Source organism: Neoarius graeffei, chromosome 13 (genome assembly GCF_027579695.1).
Source record: "Neoarius graeffei isolate fNeoGra1 chromosome 13, fNeoGra1.pri, whole genome shotgun sequence".
NCBI classification, from domain to species: domain Eukaryota; kingdom Metazoa; phylum Chordata; class Actinopteri; order Siluriformes; family Ariidae; genus Neoarius; species Neoarius graeffei.
The window spans coordinates 71,920,167-71,945,168 of NC_083581.1; the positions used below are offsets into that span (position 1 = coordinate 71,920,167).

Consider the following 25,002-nt stretch of genomic DNA (forward strand, 5'->3'; position numbering starts at 1 on the left):
CGTCTGGCGCCTCAGGAGGGGGAAGCAGTACTCTGCCAACACTGTTTACAGTGCGGGTGGGGAGCTGTTGACCTCGACTGGGGACATTGTCGGGCGGTGGAAGGAATACTTTGAGGATCTCCTCAATCCCACCGTCATGTCTTCCACTGAGGAGACTGAGGCTGATGACTCAGAGGTGGACTCGTCCATTACCCAAGCCGAAGTCACTGAGGTGCTTTGCAAGCTCCTCGGTGGCAAGGCACCGGGGGTGGATGAGATCCGCCCTGAGTATCTCAAGTCTCTGGATGTTGTGGGGCTGTCTTGGTTGACACGCCTCTGCAACATCGCGTGGCGGTCGGGGACCGTGCCTCTGGAGTGGCAGACTGGGGTGGTGGTCCCTCTTTTTAAGAAAGGGGACCGGAGAGTGTGCTCCAATTATAGGGGAATCACACTTCTCAGCCTCCCAGGGAAAGTTTACTCCAGGGTACTGGAGAGGAGAATTCGACCAATAGTCGAACCTCGGATCCAGGAGGAACAATGCGGTTTTCGTCCTGGTCGCGGAACACTGGACCAGCTCTATACCCTTCATAGGGTGCTCGAGGGTTCATGGGAGTTTGCCCAACCAGTCCACATGTGCTTTGTGGATCTGGAGAAGGCATTCGACCGTGTCCCCCGTGGTATTCTGTGGGGGGTGCTTCGGGAGTATGGGGTTCGGGGCTCTTTGCTAAGGGCTGTCCAGTCCCTGTACGAACGGAGCAGGAGTCTGGTTCGCATTGCCGGCAGTAAGTCAGACCTGTTCCCAGTGCATGTTGGACTCCAGCAGGGCTGCCCTTTGTCACCGGTTCTGTTCACAATTTTTATGGACAGAATTTCTAGGCGCAGCCAGGGGCCAGAAGGAATCCTGTTTGGGAACCACAGGATTTCATCTCTGCTTTTTGCGGATGATGTTGTCCTGTTGGCTTCTTCAAACCAGGACCTTCAGCATGCACTGGGGCGGTTTGCAGTCGAGTGTGAAGCGGCTGGGATGAGAATCAGCACCTCCAAGTCCGAGGCCATGGTTCTCGACCAGAAAAGGGTGGCTTGCCCTCTCCAGGTTGGTGGAGAAGTCCTGCCTCAAGTGGAGGAGTTCAAGTATCTCGGGATCTTGTTCACGAGTGAGGGAAGGATGGAGCGGGAGATCGACAGGCGGATCGGTGCAGCCTCCACAGTGATGCGGTCGCTTTACCGGTCCGTCGTGGTGAAGAAGGAGCTGAGCCAAAAGGCGAAGCTCTCAATTTACCGGTCGATCTACATTCCGACTCTCACCTATGGTCATGAGCTTTGGGTAATGACAGAAAGAACAAGATCGCGGATACAAGCGGCTGAAACGAGTTTCCTTCGCAGGGTGGCTGGGCGCTCCCTTAGAGATAGGGTGAGAAGCACAGTCACTCGGGAGGAGCTCAGAGTAGAGCCGCTGCTCCTCCACATCGAGAGGAACCAGCTGAGGTGGCTCGGGCATCTTTTTCGGATGCCTCCTGGACGCCTCCCTGGGGAGGTGTTCCAGGCATGTCCCCCCAGGAGGAGGCCCCGGGGAAGACCCAGGACACGCTGGAGGGACTATATGTCTCTCGGCTGGCCTGGGAACGCCTCGGTGTTCTTCCCGAGGAGCTGGCCGAGGTGTCTGGGGAAAGGGAAGTTTGGGCTTCCATGCTTAGACTGCTGCCTCCGCGACCCGGTCCCGGATAAGCGGAAGACGAGACGAGTAAATCAACTCAGTTTAGAACCTTAGTTTGGTCCTACATTTCCTTTCCTTCGTAGATAACATAACGTCTTTTCTTCTCGCTTTCCGTTATTGTAGTCGGTCTTTCATGTTTCATTCACACACTCATGTCCTCCATTTTTCTCTCCTGTTTCAAATTTGTATCCCACAATGCCTTGCGCAAAAGGGGAAAGCCCACCATGTGATGCATGATGTAGTATCTCATATTGGGTCATGGTGAAGCAGGAAAAAATAGCAGGGAATTTAGGGCCACATGGCCCTAAATTCATTAATTGTTCTATTTTAAAATAAATAAATAAATAAATAAATAAAATAGGAAGTCTGTGATTTGAATTCGGTAGCTTTCTGTCCACTAAACAAAAATAAATCAGGTGTCAGGGAAAATTCTTTTTGTGACCTAAACTTGAAAAATCTGAAAGCTCAGTCTACTTTTAAAGTTAAAAAATAAATTGACTGACTATAATAAGCCAAATGAAAAAGTATAGCTGTCCAGTTTGAAAGTTCCTACACACACACACACACACAAGTCAACTCAAAAAGGTACAATTTAAATGGGAAACATCCTTCAGTTACACTTTTCACTATAACTTCCAGGGACTCCACATGCGTTTGTTGAAAATAATTTTCTTGAGGGATTTTTGTTTCTCTCTGAATAGATTTTTTCCAATTAAAAGGTTGGATTTCTCCATTTTTTTTTCCAGTGTGGAGATAAAGCTACTTCACCCAAAAGGTGAATTAGTGGATTCATTTCACTAATCTTTACAAGGGGTGCCAATAATTGTGGAAGTCACTGTAAAGGAGAAACATTTCAGTGTAGGAAAATGTAGTTTTATATAATAGAAAGTCACCATACAAGGGTTTTCACACACAAGTCACTTGATATAGCAGGAAGGAAATGTTTTTTTTTTTTAAAAAAGGTGCTGTTGGTTACTATTACCTCACCTTGCAAGGAAGTTGTCGTACTCGTGCTTTCTGCGCTTCTTTATTTCCTCTATCTCAGAGGCTCTGAACGCAGAATGCAAAGCCTCAGCTCCAACCCGAGTAAACAAAAAGTCACCAAAGGGGACATTAAGATGCCATGCGTCTCCTTCACAAACGCATCCATTTCTGCTGTGTAAAATAAAAGACACATTTTTATAAAGTTGTGGGAGGAGAAAGAGGCAACATAACAGATACTGCAAAAAAGAAAGCAAGTATATATTAGAGTTAACAAAACAGCTTTCGAAATAAATGATAGTTCGTTTTCATCTTAAATCATGTGCATTTTTACATGAATCACATGGATCTCTATACAGCATCATCGTGCAAGTCTGCAGGGCTGCATCTGAAACCAGACTGAGATAAAAGTATAGATTTAACCAACAAACCTGTTGCAGCAGTCATGCAAAACAAGACGACAGAAGGTATTAATAAATCAGCACAGACCAACAGCTTATGCTCCTTACTTTGAGTTACACGACAAAAGTGAAAACCCGAGGTGCTGTTTATAATACCTAAATGTGTGAAAGAACAGCTAGTTCAAAATGTATACACATCCACCCATGAGAAATGTAATACAGAAAATAAATAAAACAAACAAACAAAACTTTTCAAAAGCCGGTTCTCACTAGTGACATTTAAGAAATAAAGATCTGTGCTATTTTGCATAAAAAGAGAGCAAGCTTGTCACAACTTTTCTGAAGCATCATAAGGAAATTATTGAGAATTCAAGCCTGAAGGGTTTAAAGTAAAAAAATTCTCACACGAAGTCAGGAACTTATTTTGACAAGGTGCAATAAAGAGTCGAATAGCAAGTTACCACTAAACACCATCAGTTATGTTTTCATGAGCATGTCCACGAACATTAGGTATCTACAGCTTTTTACCCAATAAAACCTGGTGGGTTATCGATTTGGCACATAACATTTAATTCCTCTGCATTGCCATGAAAGCATTAATGACTGTGTCTGGTTTAAGAAGGCCATGACTTCACTTGCAATAAATCACTACAAACAAAATGGCTTCACAGTTATCAAGAGATTAATTAAAACAACCAAAATGGCAACAATGACAATAAAAATGTGCTCGCTCTCATTTTTGTCGTCAGCCATTGTAGCCATATACACAGTGGCAGGTCTAGCTTGTATGGCACCCTGAGTGAACCCCCCCTTTCAGTACCACCAACTGCCCCCAACCAAACCAAAAAAAAAAAAAAAAGTTGTGCATATCCATGCTAACTCAAGCAAAAGCACCATTCTGCACTAACAGATTTTATTCAGACACGGACTTCCATTAATATTGGAACATCAATTACAACATCTAAAACTATATTTAAAAAAAAACACACACACACACACACACACACACACCCCTCAGCGTAAATGAGTCTTTGAAAAGTAACATTTTAAACAATATTTCAATGAACACGGACAATTTCCAAAATGTTGAAAAGACAAAGTTTAATATAACATCTGTTTAAAGGAACAGTCCACCGTACTTCCATAATGAAATATGTTCTTCTCTGAATTGAGACGAGCTGATCCGTACCTCTCCGAGCTTTGTGCGACCTCCCAGTCAGTCAGACGCGCTGTTACTCCTGTTAGCAATGTAGCTAGGCTCAGCATGGCCAATGGTATTTTTTGGGGCTGTAGTTAGATGTGACCAAACTCTTCCACGTTTTTCCTGTTTACATAGGTTTATAGGACCAGTGACATGAAACAAAGTTCAGTTACACAAATTGTAACGTGGCGATTTTCTATGCTATGGAAAGTCCGCACTATAATGACAGGCGTACTAACACCTTCTGCGCGCACTGATACCTTCACTCCTGTTTTTTTTTTCTCTCCCCCGCCCCCCCGACTTCCGTCAATACAACCAACTATTACTGACCACAGCACTGATGTTTCCAGTCACATTGGCTGTGTATTGACAGAAGTCAGGGGGGCAGGGGAGAGGGGGAAGAGGGGGAAAACAGGAGTGAAGGTATCAATGCGCTGTCGAAGCACACAGAAGGTGTTAGTACGCCTGTCATTATAGTGTGGACTTTCCATAGCATAGAAAATTGCCACGTTTCAATTTGTGTAACTGAACTTTGTTTCATGTCACTGGTCACATGAACCTATGTAAACAGGAAAAACGTGGAAGAGTTTGGTCGCATCTAACTACAGCCCCAAAAAATACCATTGGCCATGCTGAGCCTAGCTACATTGCTAACAGGAGTAACAGCGCGTCTGACTGACTGGGAGGTCGCACAAAGCTCGGAGGGGTACGGATCAGCTCGTCTCAATTCAGAGAAGAACATATTTCATTATGGAAGTACGGTGGACTGTTCCTTTAACTTATAACGTGAAAATAAGGTTAATAATACAACTTAGATTACACATTTTTTCAGTTTTACTCAAATTAGGGTGGTGCAAAAATGAGTACACCCCACAACAAAAACTACTAGTACTTTGTATGGCCTCCATGATTTTTAATGACAGCACCAAGTCTTCTAGGCATGGAATGAACAAGTTGGCGACATTTTGCAACATCAATCTTTTTCCATTCTTCAACAACGACCTCTTTTAGTGACTGGATGCTGGATGGAGAGTGATGCTCAACTTGTCTCTTCAGAATTCCCCATAGGTGTTCGATTGGGTTCAGATCAGGAGACATACTTGGCCACTGAATCACTTTCACCCTGTTCTTCAGAAATCCAACAGTGGCCTTAGATGTGTGTTTAGTCATGTTGGAAAAGTGCATGACGACCAAGGGCACGGAGTGATGGTAGCATCTTCTCTTTCAGTATAGAGCAATACGTCTGTGAATTCATGATGCCATCAATGAAACGCAGCTCCCCGACACCAGCAGCACTCATGCAGCCCCACATAAGGACACTGCCACCACCATGTTTCACTGTAGGCACCAGGCATTTTTCTTTGTATTCCTCACCTTTGCGACGCCATACAGTTTTGAAGCCATCAGTTCCAAAAACGTTTATCTTGGTCTCATCACTCCAGAGTATAGAGTCCCAGTAGTCTTCATCTTTGTCAGCATGGGCCCTGGCAAACTCTAGGCGGGCTTTTTTGTGCCTGGGCTTTAGGAGAGGCTTCTTTCGTGGACGGCATCCATGCATGCCATTCCTCTGCAGTGTACACCGTATTGTGTCACGGAAAATAGTCACCCCAGTTTGGCTTTCTACTTCTTTAGATAACTGCAGTGAACTTGCATGCCGATTTTCTTCAACCCTTCTCATCAGAAGACGCTCCTGTCGAGGTGTTAACTTCCGTGGACGACCTGGACGTCTCTGTGAGATGGTTGCAGTTCCATCTTTCTTAAATTTTTGTACCACTTTTGCTAAAGTATTCTGACTGATAAGTAAAGCTTTGCTGATCATCTTGTAGCCTTCACCTTTGTGGTGTAAAGAAATTTTCTTTGGGGAATTCTGAAGAGACAAGTTGAGCATCACTCTCCATCCAGCATCCAGTCACTAAAAGAGGTCGTTGTTGAAGAATGGAAAAAGATTGATGTTGCAAAATGTCGCCAACTTGTTCATTCCATGCCTGAAGACTTGGTGCCGTCATTAAAAATCATGGAGGTCATACAAAGTACTAGTAGTTTTTGTTGTGGGGTGTACTCATTTTTGCACCACCCTAATTTGAGTAAAACTGAAAAATGTGTAATCCAAGTTATATTATTAACCTTACTTTCACGTTATAAGTTAAACAGATGTTATATTAAACTGTGTCTTTTCAACATTTTGGAAATTGTGTTCATTGAGATATTGTTTAAAATGTTACTTTTCAAAAGGGGTGCACTCATGACAAAACATACAAAATATCAGCATAATATTAGACATCTTTTAAGTTAGCCTCCAGCAATCACCTCAATGAAAGTTACCCAAACCAGCAATGTGCTAGTCTTGTTGTAAATTGTTTTGCTGAAGGCTACACACATTATCAGAATGAAACTGTGTGAAATTATATCCAGTGTTATATAAGCATGCAAGCTAGTTGGACAGAAAATGAATATTATAGCATAGCAAGCAACATAGGCTAAGAAACAAGCGTCATAGTAGTCCATTTCATGACATGCATAATATTTTACTCAAAAAGATGACACAATGGCATCCCTTTACCTGTTGCGCATTTCTCCTCAGATTTTACAAACTGCATTATGGCCCTTTTCCACTACCCTTTTTCAGCTCACTTCAGCCCGACACGGCTCGCGTTTCGACTACCAAAAAACAGCACGACTCAGCTCGCTGCAGCCCTGCTTAGCCCCTAAATCTCGCACCGTTTTGGAGTGGGGCTGAAGCGAGCCAAACCGAGCTGAGTGAGGCTGGGGGCGTGAGCAGACACTCCCCTGTGCACTGATTGGTGAGGAGGAGTGTCCTCACATGCCCACACACGCCCCGTGAGCACGCTGGGATCTGTAAACACCGTAAACCCGGAAGGAGAAGAATTACGAATTACGAGAATTTCTGAAGCCTTATGCGCCTCGCCTCATCTATACGCTCTTGCCAGTATCTGTTCGCGTTGTCGGTGACAACAAGCCACAGCACCAAGACCAGCAACACTAACGACTCCATGTCCTCCATGTTTATTGTTTACTATTCGGGTCGTAAGACTACCGCTTAAAAGATCACTGATGTCACTGTTTGCGTTGCTTAACAACATCACGTAACGTCCACCCACTTTCACTAACTCCACCCAATGTGTCCACCCACTTCCAGCCAGCACGGTTCAGCGCGGTTGTAGTCGAAATGCAACTCCAACAGCCTCGCTCAGCTCGACTCAGCACGGCACGGCTCAGCCCGACTCAGCCGCGTTTGTAGTGGAAAAGCAGCATTAGTTCTGTACAAAGTTAGAAGCACACTATTTGATAGAGTCCCCTGCTACCCCCACCTCTGGCTTCTGGTGGGGGAGACCTGAGGTGATCAACCTTGCCCTGCCCTTCTCCCTCCACATCTCGTATTTCTGAGTGAGACACCAGGAAGTAGCCTGCCTTGCTTACAAAATGGAATCAGAGCACCCACTCAAAAGGTTAACCCACATGGTGACTGATTCGCATGACATACAAACGAGTGATGGAAAACCGATTGGACAAAGGTCATCATTCTGATCCCTCTTTTTTTTTTTTGCGTCCACCTTATTCCACCCAGAACTAAATCTGGTACTTACACAAAAATATCATAGAATAAAATGGTGCTCTCCAAGTCTTTGGTGCAACATGACAGCAGTGTACAAAATCGACAACACGTCGTGGAAAATTTGAGGGAGACAAAAGTGGTAGTGAACAACGAACCATACAATGGGACAATGCAATAAATCTGATATAGGACATTAAATACAACAAACAACAAAATGGCATAGTGGGTAGTGTGTGGCAAGAAGCACAATCACTACAAGCAAAATTAAATCATTTTAAGAGATGCGTCACTGGGAATTGTTTCAATATTTTCATTATAAAACCATTTTAAAAAAAAATTCACACAGTGTAAAGACAAACAAAGGTTTTCATCCCCTTAGAGAGCGATCATGAAAGTGTGCTTGCCCAGAAGTCACTCAGATTAGACCCTTCAAGATCCTGAAGCTTGTGGCCAGAAAAGTGTCAAAGCATATCAGATGCTCAGTGATCAATGGACAAAGTGTCCAAGGCGGAGACTAAATCCGCTCATAGCAAGGCGATAGTGAAAAAGAAAGGGGATTAAAAAAACCCACAAAAATAGCAAATCTGTCTCTGATGGCTCAGAACTCAACCATTTAAATCTATTTTTGGTGCTTTCCTAAGTAGCCAGAACAATTCAGACATTTACACGGATCACCACATGATGATTACCACACAGACTTCTCATCTCATCTCATTATCTCGAGCCGCTTTATCCTGTTCTACAGGGTCGCAGGCAAGCTGGAGCCTATCCCAGCTGACTACGGGCGAAAGGCGGGGTACACCCTGGACAAGTCGCCAGGTCATCACAGGGCTGACACATAGACACAGACAACCATTCACACTCACATTCACACCTACGCTCAATTTAGAGTCACCAGTTAACCTAACCTGCATGTCTTTGGACTGTGGGGGAAACCGGAGCACCCGGAGGAAACCCACACGGACACGGGGAAAACATGCAAACTCCGCACAGAAAGATCCTCGCCGGCCACGGGGCTCGAACCCGGACCTTCTTGCTGCCACACAGACTTGCATCACCAAAAACAATATTTAAAAAAAAAAAAAAAAAAAAGCAACCAAGAGTCAATAAAAATTACATTAAGCCTGTTAGCATCAACCACAAGTACTATCATGTTTTAAAACATGTTTCAAAATTATTTAACTATTTCATTCAATTTTCAAGTCACTTATCTGTTTCTTTATCAGAAAAGTGGAAGTGCCTTCTTTTATCTCAAAAGCACAACAGAATGTACTTCCTGCAGCAGTTAAAGAAGTTCAACCTGTCAAAGACAATGATTGTGCACTTCTTCCATCACCATCTGGTACGCTGCTGCCTCTGCCAGGGACAATAGACCGCAGGGTATTATTCGCTCGGCAGAGAAGGTGATCGGCTGCAGCCTGCCTTCACCTGAGGACCTGTTCGCCTCCAGAACACTGAGGTGAGCAGGAAAGATTGTGGCCAATCCCTCCCACCACGGACATAAACTCTCTGAGACGCTCCCCCTCCGGCAGAAGGCTGCAGTCCATCAAGACCAAAACCTCACGCTACAGAAACAGTTTCTTTCCTACCGCTGCTGGCATCATGAACAAGACCAGTGACCCCCACTTACTCTGCCCCCCCTCCCCGACAGTACCATTCCTCAGATTCCTGGTCCACTCTGCCCCCCAACAAACAAGACCAGTGACCCCCATTCTTAATTTCCCTGAGGGAACCCTCCCAAAGGGATCAATAAAGTTTTATCTTGTTTATTTTATTATTTGTTAATATCTTAGAATAGGCTGTTTTATGTAGCTCTTTTATTAGAATAAACCGTCTTTATTTAGTATTTATTTAGCACCTTAACTCCAAGCCAAATTCCTTGTAGTTGCAACAATTACTTGCCAATAAAACTTTTTCTGACTCCTGATTATCCATTGGCTTTAACATTTAATACATTATTGATGTATTCATTACTGAGCAGCACAAAATGGCCTCCTTATTTAAATAGCATTTAGGTGGTGTTTCAGCATGGTGTTCTTTCTGTTCTGAGATGCATTAACCACATTGAGCAAAAGTGTTTCGAAAAAAAACCCATTAACAGTAAAACCACATTAGAGAGATAAATTCCACCCAAGATCCAATTCCAATAAGTTAGGACACTAAAACATAAATAAACAAAACGTGAAGATTTGCAAATCATGGAAACCCTATATTTCACTGAAAAAAAAAAATAGTACAAAGACAACATATCAAATGTTGAAACTGAGAAATTTGATTGTTTTTTGAAAAATATGTGCTCATTTTGAATTTGATGTCAGCAACACGTTTCAGAAAAGTTGGGACAGGGGCAACAAACAACTGAAAAAGTTGTGTAATGCTATAAAAGAATCCCCACTACGGTAATTTGGTTGATTGGCAACAGGTCAGTAACATGATTGGGTATAAAAAGAGCATCCCAGAGAGGCGGAGTCTCTCAGAAGTAAAGATGGGGAGGGGTTCACTGCTCTGTGAAAGACTGCATGGGCAAACAGTGCAACAATTTAAGAATCACATTCTCAATGTAAATTGCAAAGAATTTGGGGATCACATCATCTATGGTCCATATCATTAAAAGATTCAGAGAATCTGGAGAAATCTCTGCATGCAAGAGACAAGGCTGAAAACTGACATTGGATGCCTGTGATCTTCAGGCTCTCAGGAGACACTGCATTAAAAGAAGACATGTGTCTGTAGTGGAAATGACTGTATGGGCTCAGGAACACTTCAGAAAACCATCGTCTGTGAAAACACTTCATTACTGCATCTGCAAATGCAAGTTATAACCAGATATAAAGCAATATCCAGAAACAGCGCCACCTTCTCTGAGCCCGAGCTCTTCTATGATGGACTGAGGCGAAGTGGAAAACTGTCCCGAGGTCTGACGAATCAAAAGTAGAAATTCTTTTTTGAAATCATGGACACCACGTCCTCCAGACTAAAGAGGAGAGGGACCATCCGGCTTGTTATCAGTGCACAGTTCAAAAGCCAGCATCTGTGATGGTATGAGGGTGCATTAGTGCACATGACATGGGTAGCTTGTACATCTGGGAAGGCGTCATGAATGCTGAATGATATAAACACGTTTCCGAGTAATATGCTGCCATCTGGACAAAATCTTTTTCAGGGAAGGCCTTCCTTCTTTCAGCAAGACAATCCCAAACCACTTTCTGCACATATTAAAACTACATGGCTCTGTAGTAAGAGAGTCCGGGTGCTAAACTGGCCTGCCTGCAGTCCAGACCTGTCTCCTATTTAAAACATCTGGTGCATTATGAAGTGCAAATACGACAAAGGAGACCCCGAACTGTCGAGCAACTGAAATTGTATATCAGGCAAGAACAGGACAACATTTCTCTTTCAAAACCACAACTGGTCTCCTTAGTTCCCAAACGTTTGCAGTTTGTTGTTAAAAGTAGAGGTGATGCAACAAAGTGGTAAACACGCCCCTGTCCCAACTTTTTTTTTTTTAAACATATTGCTGACAAATTCAAAATGCATATATTTTTCACAAAACAATAACATTTATTAGGTTTCAACATTTGATATGTTGTCTTTGTACTATTTTCAATGAAATATAGGGTTTCCATGATTTGCAAATTATTGTTTGTTTTTCTTGACAGTTTACACAGCGTCCCAACATTTTTGGAATTAGGGTTGTACTTTCTGTTCCGCAGACCACGATTCCAACCCATCATCAACTCCAGGCTAGTTTATGGTGGATAGTGGTGCAATTAGCATGGTCTAATCTCGAGCATGCAATATTAATGGAAACCACATCCATTTTTTGTACGAATTATTACATAAATATTTCAAAGATATTTGTTTTCTCTTTGGCTAAATGATGATAAAGTGCTGTAATGGAAAGCTACTCACCGTACTGTAGTTTCTTTGAGGTGGTAGGGAATTAAGTCACTGTTCTTCAGTTTTTCATTCTGTTCAAGCAGCTTCTCTATGGTGGTGTCTAGTCTTTGATTGTGCATCATCGTTGAAGCACATGAGGTCCAGCGATGAATGAAAACTACTAATAATCCTAGCACTCCAAAACCCAACAAAATCTTGACCTTCTGCACGCGCATGATGACCTACAGATCACAGAGATGCAGTAGCATATGGATGCTGTACAGAATTTTTAGATCATAGATTCAACAAACATACGTGTTGTATGTACAAAGGGCCAGAGTTCCTGTTAGTACACCCAACGCAGCTTCATGACAGCTTGTTATATTATACATTCACTGTCCACTTTAATAGGAACACCCAGTGTTGTTGTCGAGTCACTAAACCTTGAGTCGGAGTCCAGCCTCGAGTCCCCAGTGTTCAAGTCCGAGTCAAGTCCAAGTCATTAAAGAAAATTTCGAGTAGAGTCCGAGAACAAGACTCCATCCGCACCATTTGACAGTGGCTGTCGCTGCCTTGATGTGAAAGCGTCTCTGCTGCTGTGTTGGACTAGCGTTCCTGCTCGACTGTCCCATTTTAGTTAACAGGCTACAGATAAAAAGCTTGTTCATCGCTCAGCAAGCCCCGCCCACTATCAACAGGGCAAATAGAGTAGATATAAGAAGTGTACACACCCCGTTAAAATGATCGGTTTTTCTGATGTAAAAAAATGAGACCACGATAAATAATTTCAAAACTTTTCCCTATAACATGTGACCTATAACATATACAATTCAACTGAAAAACAAAAAAATCTGTTCAGAGGAAAAACATAAAATAAGCTGGTTGCTTAAGTGTGCACACCCTTAAAGGTCATAGGCAACGGTCAGAGGTGGAATGCAGAATATCAACTTTATTTTCTAGAAGAACGACCCAAAAAGCGAATTCAATCTTCCTGGTGTCTAATGGCCCTTTTCCACTACCCTTTTTCAGCTCACTTCAGCTCACTTCAGCCCGACACGGCTCGCGTTTCGACTACCGAAGAACAGCACGACTCAGCTCGCTTCAGCCCTGCTCAGCCCCCAAAACTCGCACGGTTTTGGAGTGGGGCTGAAGCGAGCCAAACCGAGCTGAGTGAGGCTAGGGGCGTGAGGAGACACTCCCCTGTGCACTGATTGGTGAGGAGGAGTGTCCTCACATGCCCACACACGCCCCGCGAGCACGCTGGGATCTGTAAACACCGTAAACCCGGAAGAAGGAGAATTACAAATTACGAGAATTATGAAGCCTTATGCGCCTCGCCTCATCTATACGCTCTTGCCAGTATCTGTTGGCGTTGTCGGTGACAACAAGCCACAGCACCAAGACCAGCAACACTAACGACTCCATGTCCTCCATGTTTATTGTTTACTCTCCAGGTTGCGAGACTACCGCTTAAAAGATCACTGATGTCACTGTTTGCGCTGCCTAACAACATCACCTGACGTCCACCCACTTTCGCTAACTCCACCCAATGTGTCCACCCACTTCCAGCCAGCACGGTTCAGCGCGGTTGTAGTCGAAATGCAACTCCAACAGCCCCGCTCAGCTCGACTCAGCACGGCACGGCTCAGCCCAACTCAGCCGCGTTGGTAGTGGAAAAGCGGCATAATTTGCACCCTAAAATTGAATAAAACAGTTAAAATATACTGGTTTGCGCAAGTTCCGAAGGTTTGTTTACATCTCACTTATGCGCACTTTCACCGCCAGGGGGCCGTCGTCATGACGTCATTTAAGTCAAACAGACAGTTTGTGTTTACTTGTGAACCGAGCACACGTGTACGGACTTTGGTCGTGAGAGGTTGTGTAAAATGTCTGAAAGCGATAGCGAAGTAGAAACTCTCCAAATTGAATATCGAGAGGTGAAACCATAGATGTATGAACCTATGGCCGTTGCGGAGCAATCGGTGAACGTGGCTCATTGGTTTGACCGTGTGGCCTTGGAATCGGACAGCGACTCGGCCGACTCTGATCGCGGTGACCCCGGGCCGCAACAAGACTCACGCCCAAACGATTTATCCTGATTATAAATTCTTACTTTTGTTGTAATACTAAATAAGGGCCCTTTTGAAGAATAATTAAACCGCCCTCCCTAGTGGATATAGGTAACGATTACTTGACAGTGCGCCAGTAGGCCACATTAGCCTGCCATCCATGGCATTATACTGCTTATAGTCTACTCTGAGCGAGGAAATATCCCTTTTGTCTCATTTCCACAATGATTGTACTGTACAGGATCCCTCAGGATTCTTGACTTGTCAGTTGCAAGCAAAGGTAAAAATGTTTACCTCCAATCTTCTCCTTTTTGCTTCAGCATTGCTGGTCTGTTTCTTCTTTGACTGCTTGATTTTGTGTTAGAATTTTGTCGGAACAGCGTGAGGTTTGAGCCTTCTCTGTCCAACACTGATACCTAAACTCTCCAACAGATGGCAATTCTTCAAAAAGTGATCGGAGCACAGAGTGGCGTATTTACCCGGCTGCCGACCCTCTCGCTTCGTGTGCATAATCCACTCTCTCCACCTCTTCCCCTTTCTCGGACAAAGGTAAAAACTTCTTCCTGAACCGGTCCCATTGTTACAGTTCACTACACAACAATAAGGCATGGTTTTTCTTTGGAAATTCCTGAACGCACATCTGCACTCAAGCTGAACGGTAAAGGCAAATAAACAGACGTGGACTCAACCACAAGCGATTTGTTTGTCTTGAATGTCACGCGCCGAGTGGTCACGAAAATCACAGAGCAGAAATTAGCCGCGATCCGCGCTAATTATTACTTATTAACAATACTTCTTGGGACCAGAAGAAAATTACAGAGGGTTTTTTTAAACATATAAAGTTTCAAATGTGCATAAATTTAAAACCTTTGCCTATGAGCTTTAATACTTTGTTGAAGCACCTTTTGATTTAATTACAGCATTCAGTCTTTTTGGGGTCGGAGTCTATCAGCCTGCCACATCTAGGCTTGGCAATATTTGCCCACTCTTCCTTGCAAAAGCGCTCCAAATCTGTCAGATTGCGAGGGCATCTCTTGTGCACAGCCCTCTTCAGGTCACCCCACAGATTTTCAACTGGATTTCGGTCTGGGCTCTGGCTGGGCCATTCCAAAACTTTTTTGGGCTCATTGTCATGCTGAAAGATGAAATTCCTCTCCATCTTCAGCTTTCTAGCAGACACATGAAGGTTTTGGGTCAGATTTGACTGGTATTTAGAACTGTTCATAATTCCCTCCACCTTGACTAAAGCCCCTGTTCCAGCTGAAGGAAAACAACCCCAAAACGTGATGCTGCCACCACCATGCTTCACCGTGGGTATGGGGTTCTTTTGGTGATGCGCAGTGTTGTTTTTGCACCAAACATACCTTTTGGAATTGTGGCCAAAAAGTTCAACCTTGGTTTCATCAGACCATAACACATTTTCCCACATGCTTTTGGGAGAGTCGATGTATTTTTTGCAAAATTTATTCGGGCCTGGACATTTTTCTTTGACCCTACCTCATAGTCCAGACATATGGAGAATACGGGAGATTGTGGTCACATGTAATACACAACCAGTACTTGCCAGAAATTCCTGCAGCTCCTTCAGTGTTGCTGTAGGCCTCTCGGCAGCCTCCCTGACCAGTTTTCGTCCTGTCATCAATTTTGGAGGGACGTCCAGTTCTCGGTAATGTCACTACAGTATTGTCCCATATTTTCTCCACTTCTTGATGACTGTCTTCACTGCGCTCCATGGTATAGCTAATGCTGAGGAAATGTTTTTTTCCCCTTCTCCTGACTGATACCTTTCAACAATGCGATCCCTTTGATGCTTTGTAAGCTCTCTGTGAACCCTGGCTTTTACTGGAGGATGCAACTGAGTAAATATCTGAACTTTATTTGGAGTTAATCAGAGTCATTTTAATCCATGGCAAGTGTGAACCCAAAAAGACTGAATGCTGTAATTAAATCAAAAGGTGCTTCAACAAAGTATTAGTTTAAGGGTGTGCACATTTATGCAACCAGCTTATTGTACATTTTTTAAATTTTATGGTTTTCCCCCGAACAGATTTGTGTTTTTCAGTTGAATTGTACAGGTTATAGGTCACATTAAAGGTGGGAAAAATTTTGAAATTATTTATCGTGGTCTCATTTTTTTACATCAGAAAAAACTATCATTTTAACGGGGTGTGTACACTTTTTATACCCACTGTAACATGAGAGAGGGTGAACACTAGCTAGTTCATCACTCAACAAGCAAGTCCCACCATCAACAGGGCAATGAACATAGCGCGTCACTTCCTGCTCTGGGTGGAGTCTTGCCAAATGACGATCGAAGTTTGAGGTCGTCCCCGTTGTCTCCTCGATAGTTTTTCTACATATGGAACACATTTTTTTCCCCACTGCACGAGAAGTCTGTATAAGCAAAGCAGACAATCCTAGGGGCGTCTCTCCAGGCATTTTAGCACCATGAACATTAGTTTGTTCCTGAACATGACGTATGAACAGGTGAATGTGCATTCTCTTGCACAAAATTACTATAAAAATTAATGTAGATATAAATATCTTATGCCAAATTATTATGGCATGTTACAAAAAAATAAAGAAAAAATCAGAGTCCTCGTCTCCAACTTACGAGTCCGAATCATCAGTGCTCAAGTCAAGTCACGAGTCCTTAAAATTATTATGAAATAACGGTCATTATGAAATATATGCATATGAGGAACTATGGCAGAAGTTTTTTGGGTTGCAGTGGGATCATATTTTGGCAATTAGCTCAGCGCTGTGAGACACTAAAGCACTGCAGCCTTGAGCAACACTGGGTGAAAAATAAAAAAGGAAACCCCCCCCCGCTTAATTGTCTGTGTTTCCCTCATTTGTGCCCTCCACCCATGTAGCCTTTCCGCTCCAGCCCGCCTTTCCTCTCCACCCCAGAGACTCTTGGTGAAGAATGACACAAAGGCAGAGTTTGTCACTGTTTTTAAAGTGTGCCTAAATCTAAAATAATTAACAATTATTCACAGATGAAGTGAATATCGGTGAATAATAACCGTCATGAAGTCAAGGTTATTATTCACTGATCTGCACTGAGCCTGGGGTAGATAATTGTTTTAGTATAAATACACAGGTGATTATTAAAAAACATTTTTTAAATCATATAAAAAAATAGGTACCCTAAAAAATGGGTACATGTGGCTACTGCTTATAAATAAAATTGTTTTCTGATGCCGTGTCCATACAGTGTATGTGCGTACACACACACACACACACACACACACGTGTCCAAAATGGCTCACTCATTCACTACTCCCTATATAGGGAATTACTATATAGAGGAAGAAATAGTGAACTCATTGATAAAATGAAAACGCTTTCGGACACTAGTCCGTCGCGCTGGTATTTACATCATTACTGTTGCACAATTAAAACGTGCCAGCACAGTCGGCTGGTGGGTTTTCAAAATAATAAACATGCATGTATTTTTGTGATAAATCCATATTATTCGAAGCGTATTTCCTACATTCATAAATACAAAGTACAGTGGGGCAAAAAAGTATTTAGTCAGCCACCAATTGTGCAAGTTCTCCCACTTAAAAAGATGAGAGAGGCCGGTAATTTTCATCATAGGTACACTTCAACTATGAGAGACAGAATGGGGGGAAAGAATCCAGGAAATCACACTGTAGGATTTTTAATGAATTAATTGGTAAATTCCTCGGTAAAATAAGTATTTGGTCACCTATAAACAAGCAAGATTTCTGGCTCTCACAGACCTGTAACTTCTTCCTTAAGAGGCGCCTCTGTCCTCCACTCGTTACCTGTATTAATGGCACCTGTTTGAACTCGTTATCAGTATAAAAGACACCTGTCCACAACCTCAGTCACACTCTAAACTCCACTATGGCCAAGACCAAAGAACTGTCAAAGGACACCAGAAACAAAATTGTAGACCTGCACCAGGCTGGGAAGACTGAATCTGTAATAGGTAAGCAGCTTGGTGTGAAGAAATCAACTGTGGGAGCAATTATTAGAAAATGGAAGACATACAAGACCACTGATAATCTCCCTCGATCTGGGGCTACACGCAAGATCTCACCCCGTGAGGTCAAAATGATCACAAGAACGATGAGCAAAAATCCCAGAACCACACGGGGGGAACCTAGTGAATGACCTGCAGAGAGCTGGGACCAAAGTAACAAAGGCTACCATCAGTAACACACTACGCCACCAGGGACTCAAATCCTGCAGTGCCAGACGTGTCCCCCTGCTTAAGCCAGTACATGTCCGGGCCCGTCTGAAGTTTGCTAGAGAGCATTTGGATGATCCAGAAGAAGATTGGGAGAATGTCATATGGTCAGATGAAACCAAAATAGAACTTTTTGGTAAAAACTCAACTTGTCATGTTTGGAGGAGAAAGAATGCTAAGTTGCGTCCAAAGAACACCATACCTACTGTGAAGCATGGGGGTGGAAACATCATGCTTTGGGGCTGTTTTTCTGCAAAGGGACCAGGACGACTGATCCGTGTAAAGGAAAGAATGAATGGGGCCATGTATCATGAGATTTTGAGTGAAAACCTCCTTCCATCAGCAAGGGCATTGAAGATGAAACGTGGCTGGGTCTTTCAGCATGACAATGATCCCAAACACACCGCCTGGCAACGAAGGAGTGGCTTCGTAAGAAGCATTTCAAGGTCCTGGAGTGGCCTAGCCAGTCTCCAGATCTCAACCCCATAGAAAATCTTTGGAGGGAGTTGAAAGTCCGTGTTGCCCAGCAAAGCCCCAAAACATCACTGCTCTAGAGGAGATCTGCATGGAGGAATGGGCCAAAATACCAGCAACAGTGTGTGAAAACCTTGTGAAGACTTACAGAAAACATTTGACCTCTGTCATTGCCAACAAAGGATATATAACAAAGTATTGAGATGAACTTTTGTTATTGACCAAATACTTATTTTCCACCATAATTTGCAAATAAATTCTTTAAAAATCAGACAATGTGATTTTCTGGATTTTTTTTTCTCATTCTGTCTCTCATAGTTGAGGTATACCTATGATGAAAATTACAGGCCTCTCATCTTTTTAAGTGGGAGAACTTGCACAATTGGTGACTGACTAAATACTTTTTTGCCCCACTGTACCTGCATCTTTCAGTTTTTTTTTTAAAATCAAGGCTGAATAATTTCTTCTTTGCCGCTGCCTTTTATTAAATCAAATGAGACTTTTAGTTTGATTTCTTTCAGCGTGACCGCAATGCATGATGGGATATATTGCTTTGGTTAGTGACCACCATTGTACGCTACTTTTCATGATGCATTGTGGGATACCTTGAGTGCACTATATAGGGTGTAAATAATCCTCACTAAGGTTTCGGACAGCACTACAAAATAGCGTCCCCACTATATAGTGAGTAGGAAGCGATTTCGGACACAGGGTTAGCCTATGAGGCCACAAAAATGAAGCCTAATCCAAAAATGAACAAATCACAGAAATAAAAAAAATATACCAAGTGTCTGTACTTTATATTATTCTACTCTTACCTCTTACAGTTTTCAAAAATGAAACCTCCGAACCGAGGCTGACATACACAAGCTGTCGCCATGACCCAAACTCTTATTTCCCGGAAAAGGCCCGGCGCTAGAGCTCAGTGGTCTCAATACTCTTTTTGACAACTTCCTGTAACAGCTCCGAAGTGCGTCACATCTACAATCACATGGGACCACTGGCCGAAGAAGGCGAGGAAAGGGGGACGACCTGGAGTATATTTTAAAATAGGAATGCACTTTCCCTTGGTAATAAGCATAAATACTGTATGTCTGAAAGCGATTTCTTTAGTCTAGTCCATTTATTTCGAACAGTGAACCGAGTTGTATACACTCACCGGCCATTTTAATAGGAACATCTGTATGCGCATGCACAGTGCGTGATTGTTACACTCATTCTTACAACAAAATGACAGTGGTTACAGCCTCTATGAGGCAGTAGCCACAAAAAAATAATTTATTTCAAACTTCAAAAGCAGCATGTAAATATACTAACGGTGTGACGCAGACTTGTCACTTATCTATGCCGAGTCACATAAAATACTTTGTTTTGAAACGGATAAAATAAATCACCATCCCACCTTACCTTTGAATAGTTTTAAACCAAACTTCAAAGCATCTTTAGTGCTTTTAAGGAACAGCGTTTTCTTTCATCATGTGTAATTCTTTCTCACTTACGGTGACGAAGCGATTGGCCGCCATTTTGCTGAGTCGCTCAAGGGGATTATTGAGAAACAGTCCGAATCTCTTATCTGTGACGAATCTCAGTCATCCAGGTACGTAGTAATCTGTGGTTGGTTGAAGAGAGCAACTGGACTTGCTTGAAGATTCTTGAAAACGTTTCTCCTCTCATCCGAAAGGCTTCCTCAGTTCTGTCTGACTAATAGGGAGTATCCAGTATTTATCCTCTCATGGATCATCATAGAATCCGAATCACAATGCTGATGGCTGCATTGTAGGTGGCTGATAAAACATGTCATAGACACCCACCTCTGTTCAATGATGGTCATTCCAGGTTGACAAAAATGAACGATCCTCTCTGGCCAAGATGTCTGCCAGTTTTCTAGAAGTCCTCTCATACTCCCGCACCAGTCGAAGCCATGCAGCTACAATGCGGCCATCAGCATTCTGATTCGGATTCTATGATGATCCATGAGAGGATAAATACTGGATACTCCCTATTAGTCAGACAGAACTGAGGATGCCTTTAGGATGAGAGGCGAAACATTTTCAAGAATCTTCAAGCAAGTCCAGTTGCTCTCTTCAACCAACCACAGATTACTATGTACCTGGATGACCGAGATTCATCACAGATATGTTTCTATGCACTTTGGGATAAGTTCCCTTCGACTGGTGCGGGAGTATGAGAGGACTTCCAGAAAACTGGCAGACATCTTAGCCAGAGAGGATCGTTCATTTTTGTCAACCTGGAACGACCATCATTGAACAGAGGTGGGTGTCTATGACATCTTTTACCAGCCACCTACAATGCAGCCATCGGCATTGTGATTCGGATTCTATGATGATCCATGAGAGGATAAATACTGGATACTCCCTATTAGTCAGACAGAACTGAGGAAGCCTTTAGGATGAGAGGCGAAACGTTTTCAAGAATCTTCAAGCAAGTCCAGTTGCTCTGTTCAACCAACCACAGAGTCCGAATCTCTTGACTAATCAGCGCCGGCGATTTCCTATAATAAATCAACATATTTATACTAATAGGCATTAAAACATATGAAGAAAATGCTGAATGTTTTTAAATCTGTCGAATATTTAAAGCTGCAGGATCAGGATTTGGGGATTGGAAGCCATTCTGGAGTTTCATGCTACCCAAAGAATGTTTTCATAACTTGTGTTGCCCTTCACAGATCTGGTGGCTAACAAGATCTTACCTAACTAACTTTAGCTAGCTACACAACAGCATGGAGAACAAATCACACCGATTTGCTTTTGATGGTTGTATTTTTATGATCTCATCTGTGTTCTGTGTGTACTTGGGGATCTGATCCTAACGTGTTCTCCAGCTTTCCTCTAACTAGCCAATGTGTGATGCTGATTGGCTACGTGTAAAGACTTCCATCTAAAGGTGGGATGATGTATGCATCCGAGAACACCTGCCATGTCAGGGATATCATATTTTATTCTATCCACGTTCACTGGATATGAGCAAATCGCACACTCTGATCGGCTACTCTAATACTAGGCTATCAGCTTATATACCGTGAGTACAGAAAAACAAAATGACAGAGCGTGTTGCTGAACCAACCAAGGACAAAATAAAAACTCTACTTGAAAACAAAACCTCAAAAAATACAAAAAAAAAAAAAAGCAACAAAATATGGAATAAAAGTATTTGATGGCAAGAACGTATCTTTTTATTTTCAAGAATTATTATTTTAGCATTTTTCACAAATTCCAACGGTCATTTCGCCGGTTTGTTTACATTCTAAGCGGAAATTATTTTTGTTGGATGTTTTGTATAAAAAAAGTTATCAAATTTGCAAAAAACAAAAATCCTCCGTTTCTCAAAATCCAGTGAATGTGGATAGAATAAAACAGTTATTCTACTCAATCTCGTCATACATGGATTATAGCCAACTCAGCGCTACGCACCTCGTTGGTGGCTATCAGCTCATGTATGACTCGATTTCATGGAATAACTGTTATATTATTTTCTTTCCTATAGACTCAATATTTTTCAATGAGCAAAAGAAAAAAAAAATTATACATTCGTTTCAGATATTTTAACTATTAGTTAATAATTTACAAGAGAATTTGTACATAAGAATTGCTGGTGTAGTCATAAAGTCTGTCCTGTGTTTGTCCCAGAACTCATAAAATACTGTTAATGTTTTAGTATACAGTTTATATCATCATGTACAGTTGGGCGGCAACGGTGGTGTAGTGGTTAGCACTGTCGCCTCATAGCAAGAAGGTTCTGGGTTCGAGCCCAGTGGCTGATGGGGGCCTTTCTGTGTGGAGTTTGCATGTTCTCCCCGTGTCTGCGTGGGTTTCCAAATTATTAAGGCATGTTACAAAAAATAACGAAAAAAATCAGAGTCCTCATCTTCAATTTATGAGTCCAAATGCAGTTAACGCACAAGTCTGAGTCATCAGTGCTCAAGTCCAAGGCAAGTCATGAATACATAAAATTAGGGCACGAGTCAGACTCGAGGACTACAAGCCTGGGAACACCTTCACACCTGCTCGTTTATGCGGTTATCCAATCAAGTGGCAGCAGTGCAAATATCATGTGATACAAATCATGCAGGTACAGGTCAAGAACTTCAGCTAATGTTCACATCAAAAATCAGAATTGAAGAAAAATTGTGATCCCTGTTACTTTGATTGTGACATGGACGTTGGTATTAGAATGGCTGGTTTGAGCATTTCAGAAACTGACGATCTCCTGGGAATTTTGCAGGACAGTCCCTAGAAATTATACACAAATGGTGCAAACAAACAAAAAGCTTACGTGCAGAGAATGTGCAGGCTGAAATACCTGCAGACCCTGGTAGTGAGAATGATCAGAGGAGACTGGTCAGAGTTGACAGGAAGTCATAACTCAAATAATCGCTCTTTACAACCACAGTGAGTAGAAACATCTCATAAGGCACAATACATCAAACCATGAGGGGGGTGGGTTACAAGAGCAGAAGACCACCATGAGTTCCACTCCTATCAGCCAGGAACAAGAATCTGATGATATCATGGGCACAGATTCACTTGAAAACAGGAGAAAGACCAGTTGATTTCCTCCCCCCACCCACCCAATCTTCAACTGTCTGGTTTGGGTAAGTCTGTGTCCATGACTGCTTCAGATTCTTCTTCATGGATGATAGGAGTGGAACCCATGTTAGTCTTCTGCTGTTGTAGCCCGTCCACCTCAAGGTTCAATGTTTTGTGAAGGGTAAAGCCTCTTAATGCTAAGAGCATCTTAACTAGGACAGACAGCATTCATTGTACTGTTCACTCTACCATTTAACAATGACCTTTGTGCTGCAATGCTTTTGGGGAAACTCAGGTCTGATCATTTTCCTTTGACCTTTGCTAATCAACAAACCGTTTCCAGACACAGACACACTCCGTCAAAGGTCCCTCTACATCATTACAAACAGTGTAAACTGAAAGAAAGATTTCTGTGGACAATAAACTTTATTACCTCACCCGGGATGGAGTCCACCAGGGGGCGAGGTATTGTTTTTGGTGGGGTTTCTTTGTTTGTTTTTGTTAATGATGTTACAGAAAAACAGCTGGACCAACCTTCATGGAACTTTCAGGATAGGTGGGCATTGGTCTCAAACAGAACTTCCAAAATTTGGGGGGTCATCCAGTCAAGGTCTTTGTGGCTACGGCTTCATATAGAGGCAGTACCCACTATGTCATCGTGCTGTGAGAATACAAGAGTGCAACAATCACGCAGTACGGTGTGTTCTGATTGGCTGAGAGCAGTAAGCAGTACAGTATGTTCCGATTGGCTGAAAGCAGCAGAGAATCAGAACCATGTTTATTGGCCAAGTATGTTCACACACAAGGTCAAAATCAAGGTCACCAAAAAGGTCAAAATTGTTTTTTCACGATATCTTCCTTCATATTCATCATAAGTGCGACCGGGCGACGTTTGTTTTGCCTGGCAACACTTATTATGCTTCAAATTCAGACTGATCTTTTGTTGTCAAAATTAACATACAGGAGCAGGTCATAACAAATGACCAAGGGTCGTGCAGTTCACACTCCTTACTATATTTGTAGCACTCTTCTCAAAATTCTGGCTGTTCCCAAGAGTGCAGTCTTTTGCAGCAACTCAGTTCAAATTTCAACATCAATCTCATTCTCATCTCATCATCTCTAGCCGCTTTATCCTGTTCTACAGGGTCGCAGGCAAGCTGGAGCCTATCCCAGCTGACTACGGGCGAAAGGCGGGGTACACCCTGGACAAGTCGCCAGGTCATCACAGGGCTGACACATAGACACAGACAACCATTCACACTCACATTCACACCTACGGTCAATTTAGAGTCACCAGTTAACATAACCTGCATGTCTTTGGACTGTGGGGGAAACCGGAGCACCCGGAGGAAACCCACGCGGACACAGGGAGAACATGCAAACTCCACACAGAAAGGCCCTCGCCGGCCACAGGGCTCGAACCCAGAACCTTCTTGCTGTGAGGCGACAGAGCTAACCACTACACCACCGTGCTGCCCAACACCAATCTTTGAAATCCAATTTTAGCTCGTTTGTAACCATACCAAGGGCTCCAACAATAATTGGAATAACCACTTTATTTATTTCCCAAAACTGCTTTATATTCCTTCTCCATAACCCTGTCATCTCCTGGTATTGCAATGTCAATCAAGAGGCAGTGCTTTCTTTCTTTCTTTCTTTCTTTCTTTCTTTCTTTCTTTCTTTCTTTCTTTACCAGTATCAGATCTGGGCTTCTTGCCTTTATTTATTTACTTACTAACTAACTCTAGAGATTATTGTGTGCGAAAACCTCAACAAGTGAGCAGTTTCTGAAAAACAAAATCAGCCTTTGACACCGACCATGCCACAACCAACGTCACAGAAACCACACTTTGTGACCATTAACTGAAGACTTTGACCTGTACGTGATCTTATGCATGGTGCTGCTTCCAGGCTGATAAGAGAAATGAAAAATGAGCATGTGTACAGTTGTTCCT

The 25,002-nt window shown here is 42.7% G+C and overlaps 1 protein-coding gene across 3 annotated transcripts in view; it reads right to left on the reverse strand.

Annotated features, from left to right (window-relative positions):
* The window catches only part of b4galnt1a (beta-1,4-N-acetyl-galactosaminyl transferase 1a), a 60,032-nt gene that overhangs the window by 33,233 nt on the left and 1,797 nt on the right, over positions 1-25,002 (reverse strand). The window contains exons 2-4 of one of the 3 annotated variants that reach the window (XM_060938480.1): positions 23,582-23,708; positions 11,763-11,971; positions 2,681-2,845 (exon numbers count right to left, since the gene is read on the reverse strand). In XM_060938480.1, coding sequence (XP_060794463.1) covers positions 2,681-2,845; positions 11,763-11,971; positions 23,582-23,611 — 404 coding nt within the window. In that variant the 5' untranslated portion in view covers positions 23,612-23,708. Of the gene's footprint in view, positions 1-2,680; positions 2,849-11,762; positions 11,972-23,581; positions 23,709-25,002 lie in introns of all 3 variants that reach the window. The other 2 variants (XM_060938479.1, XM_060938481.1) reach the window with 2 other exon arrangements.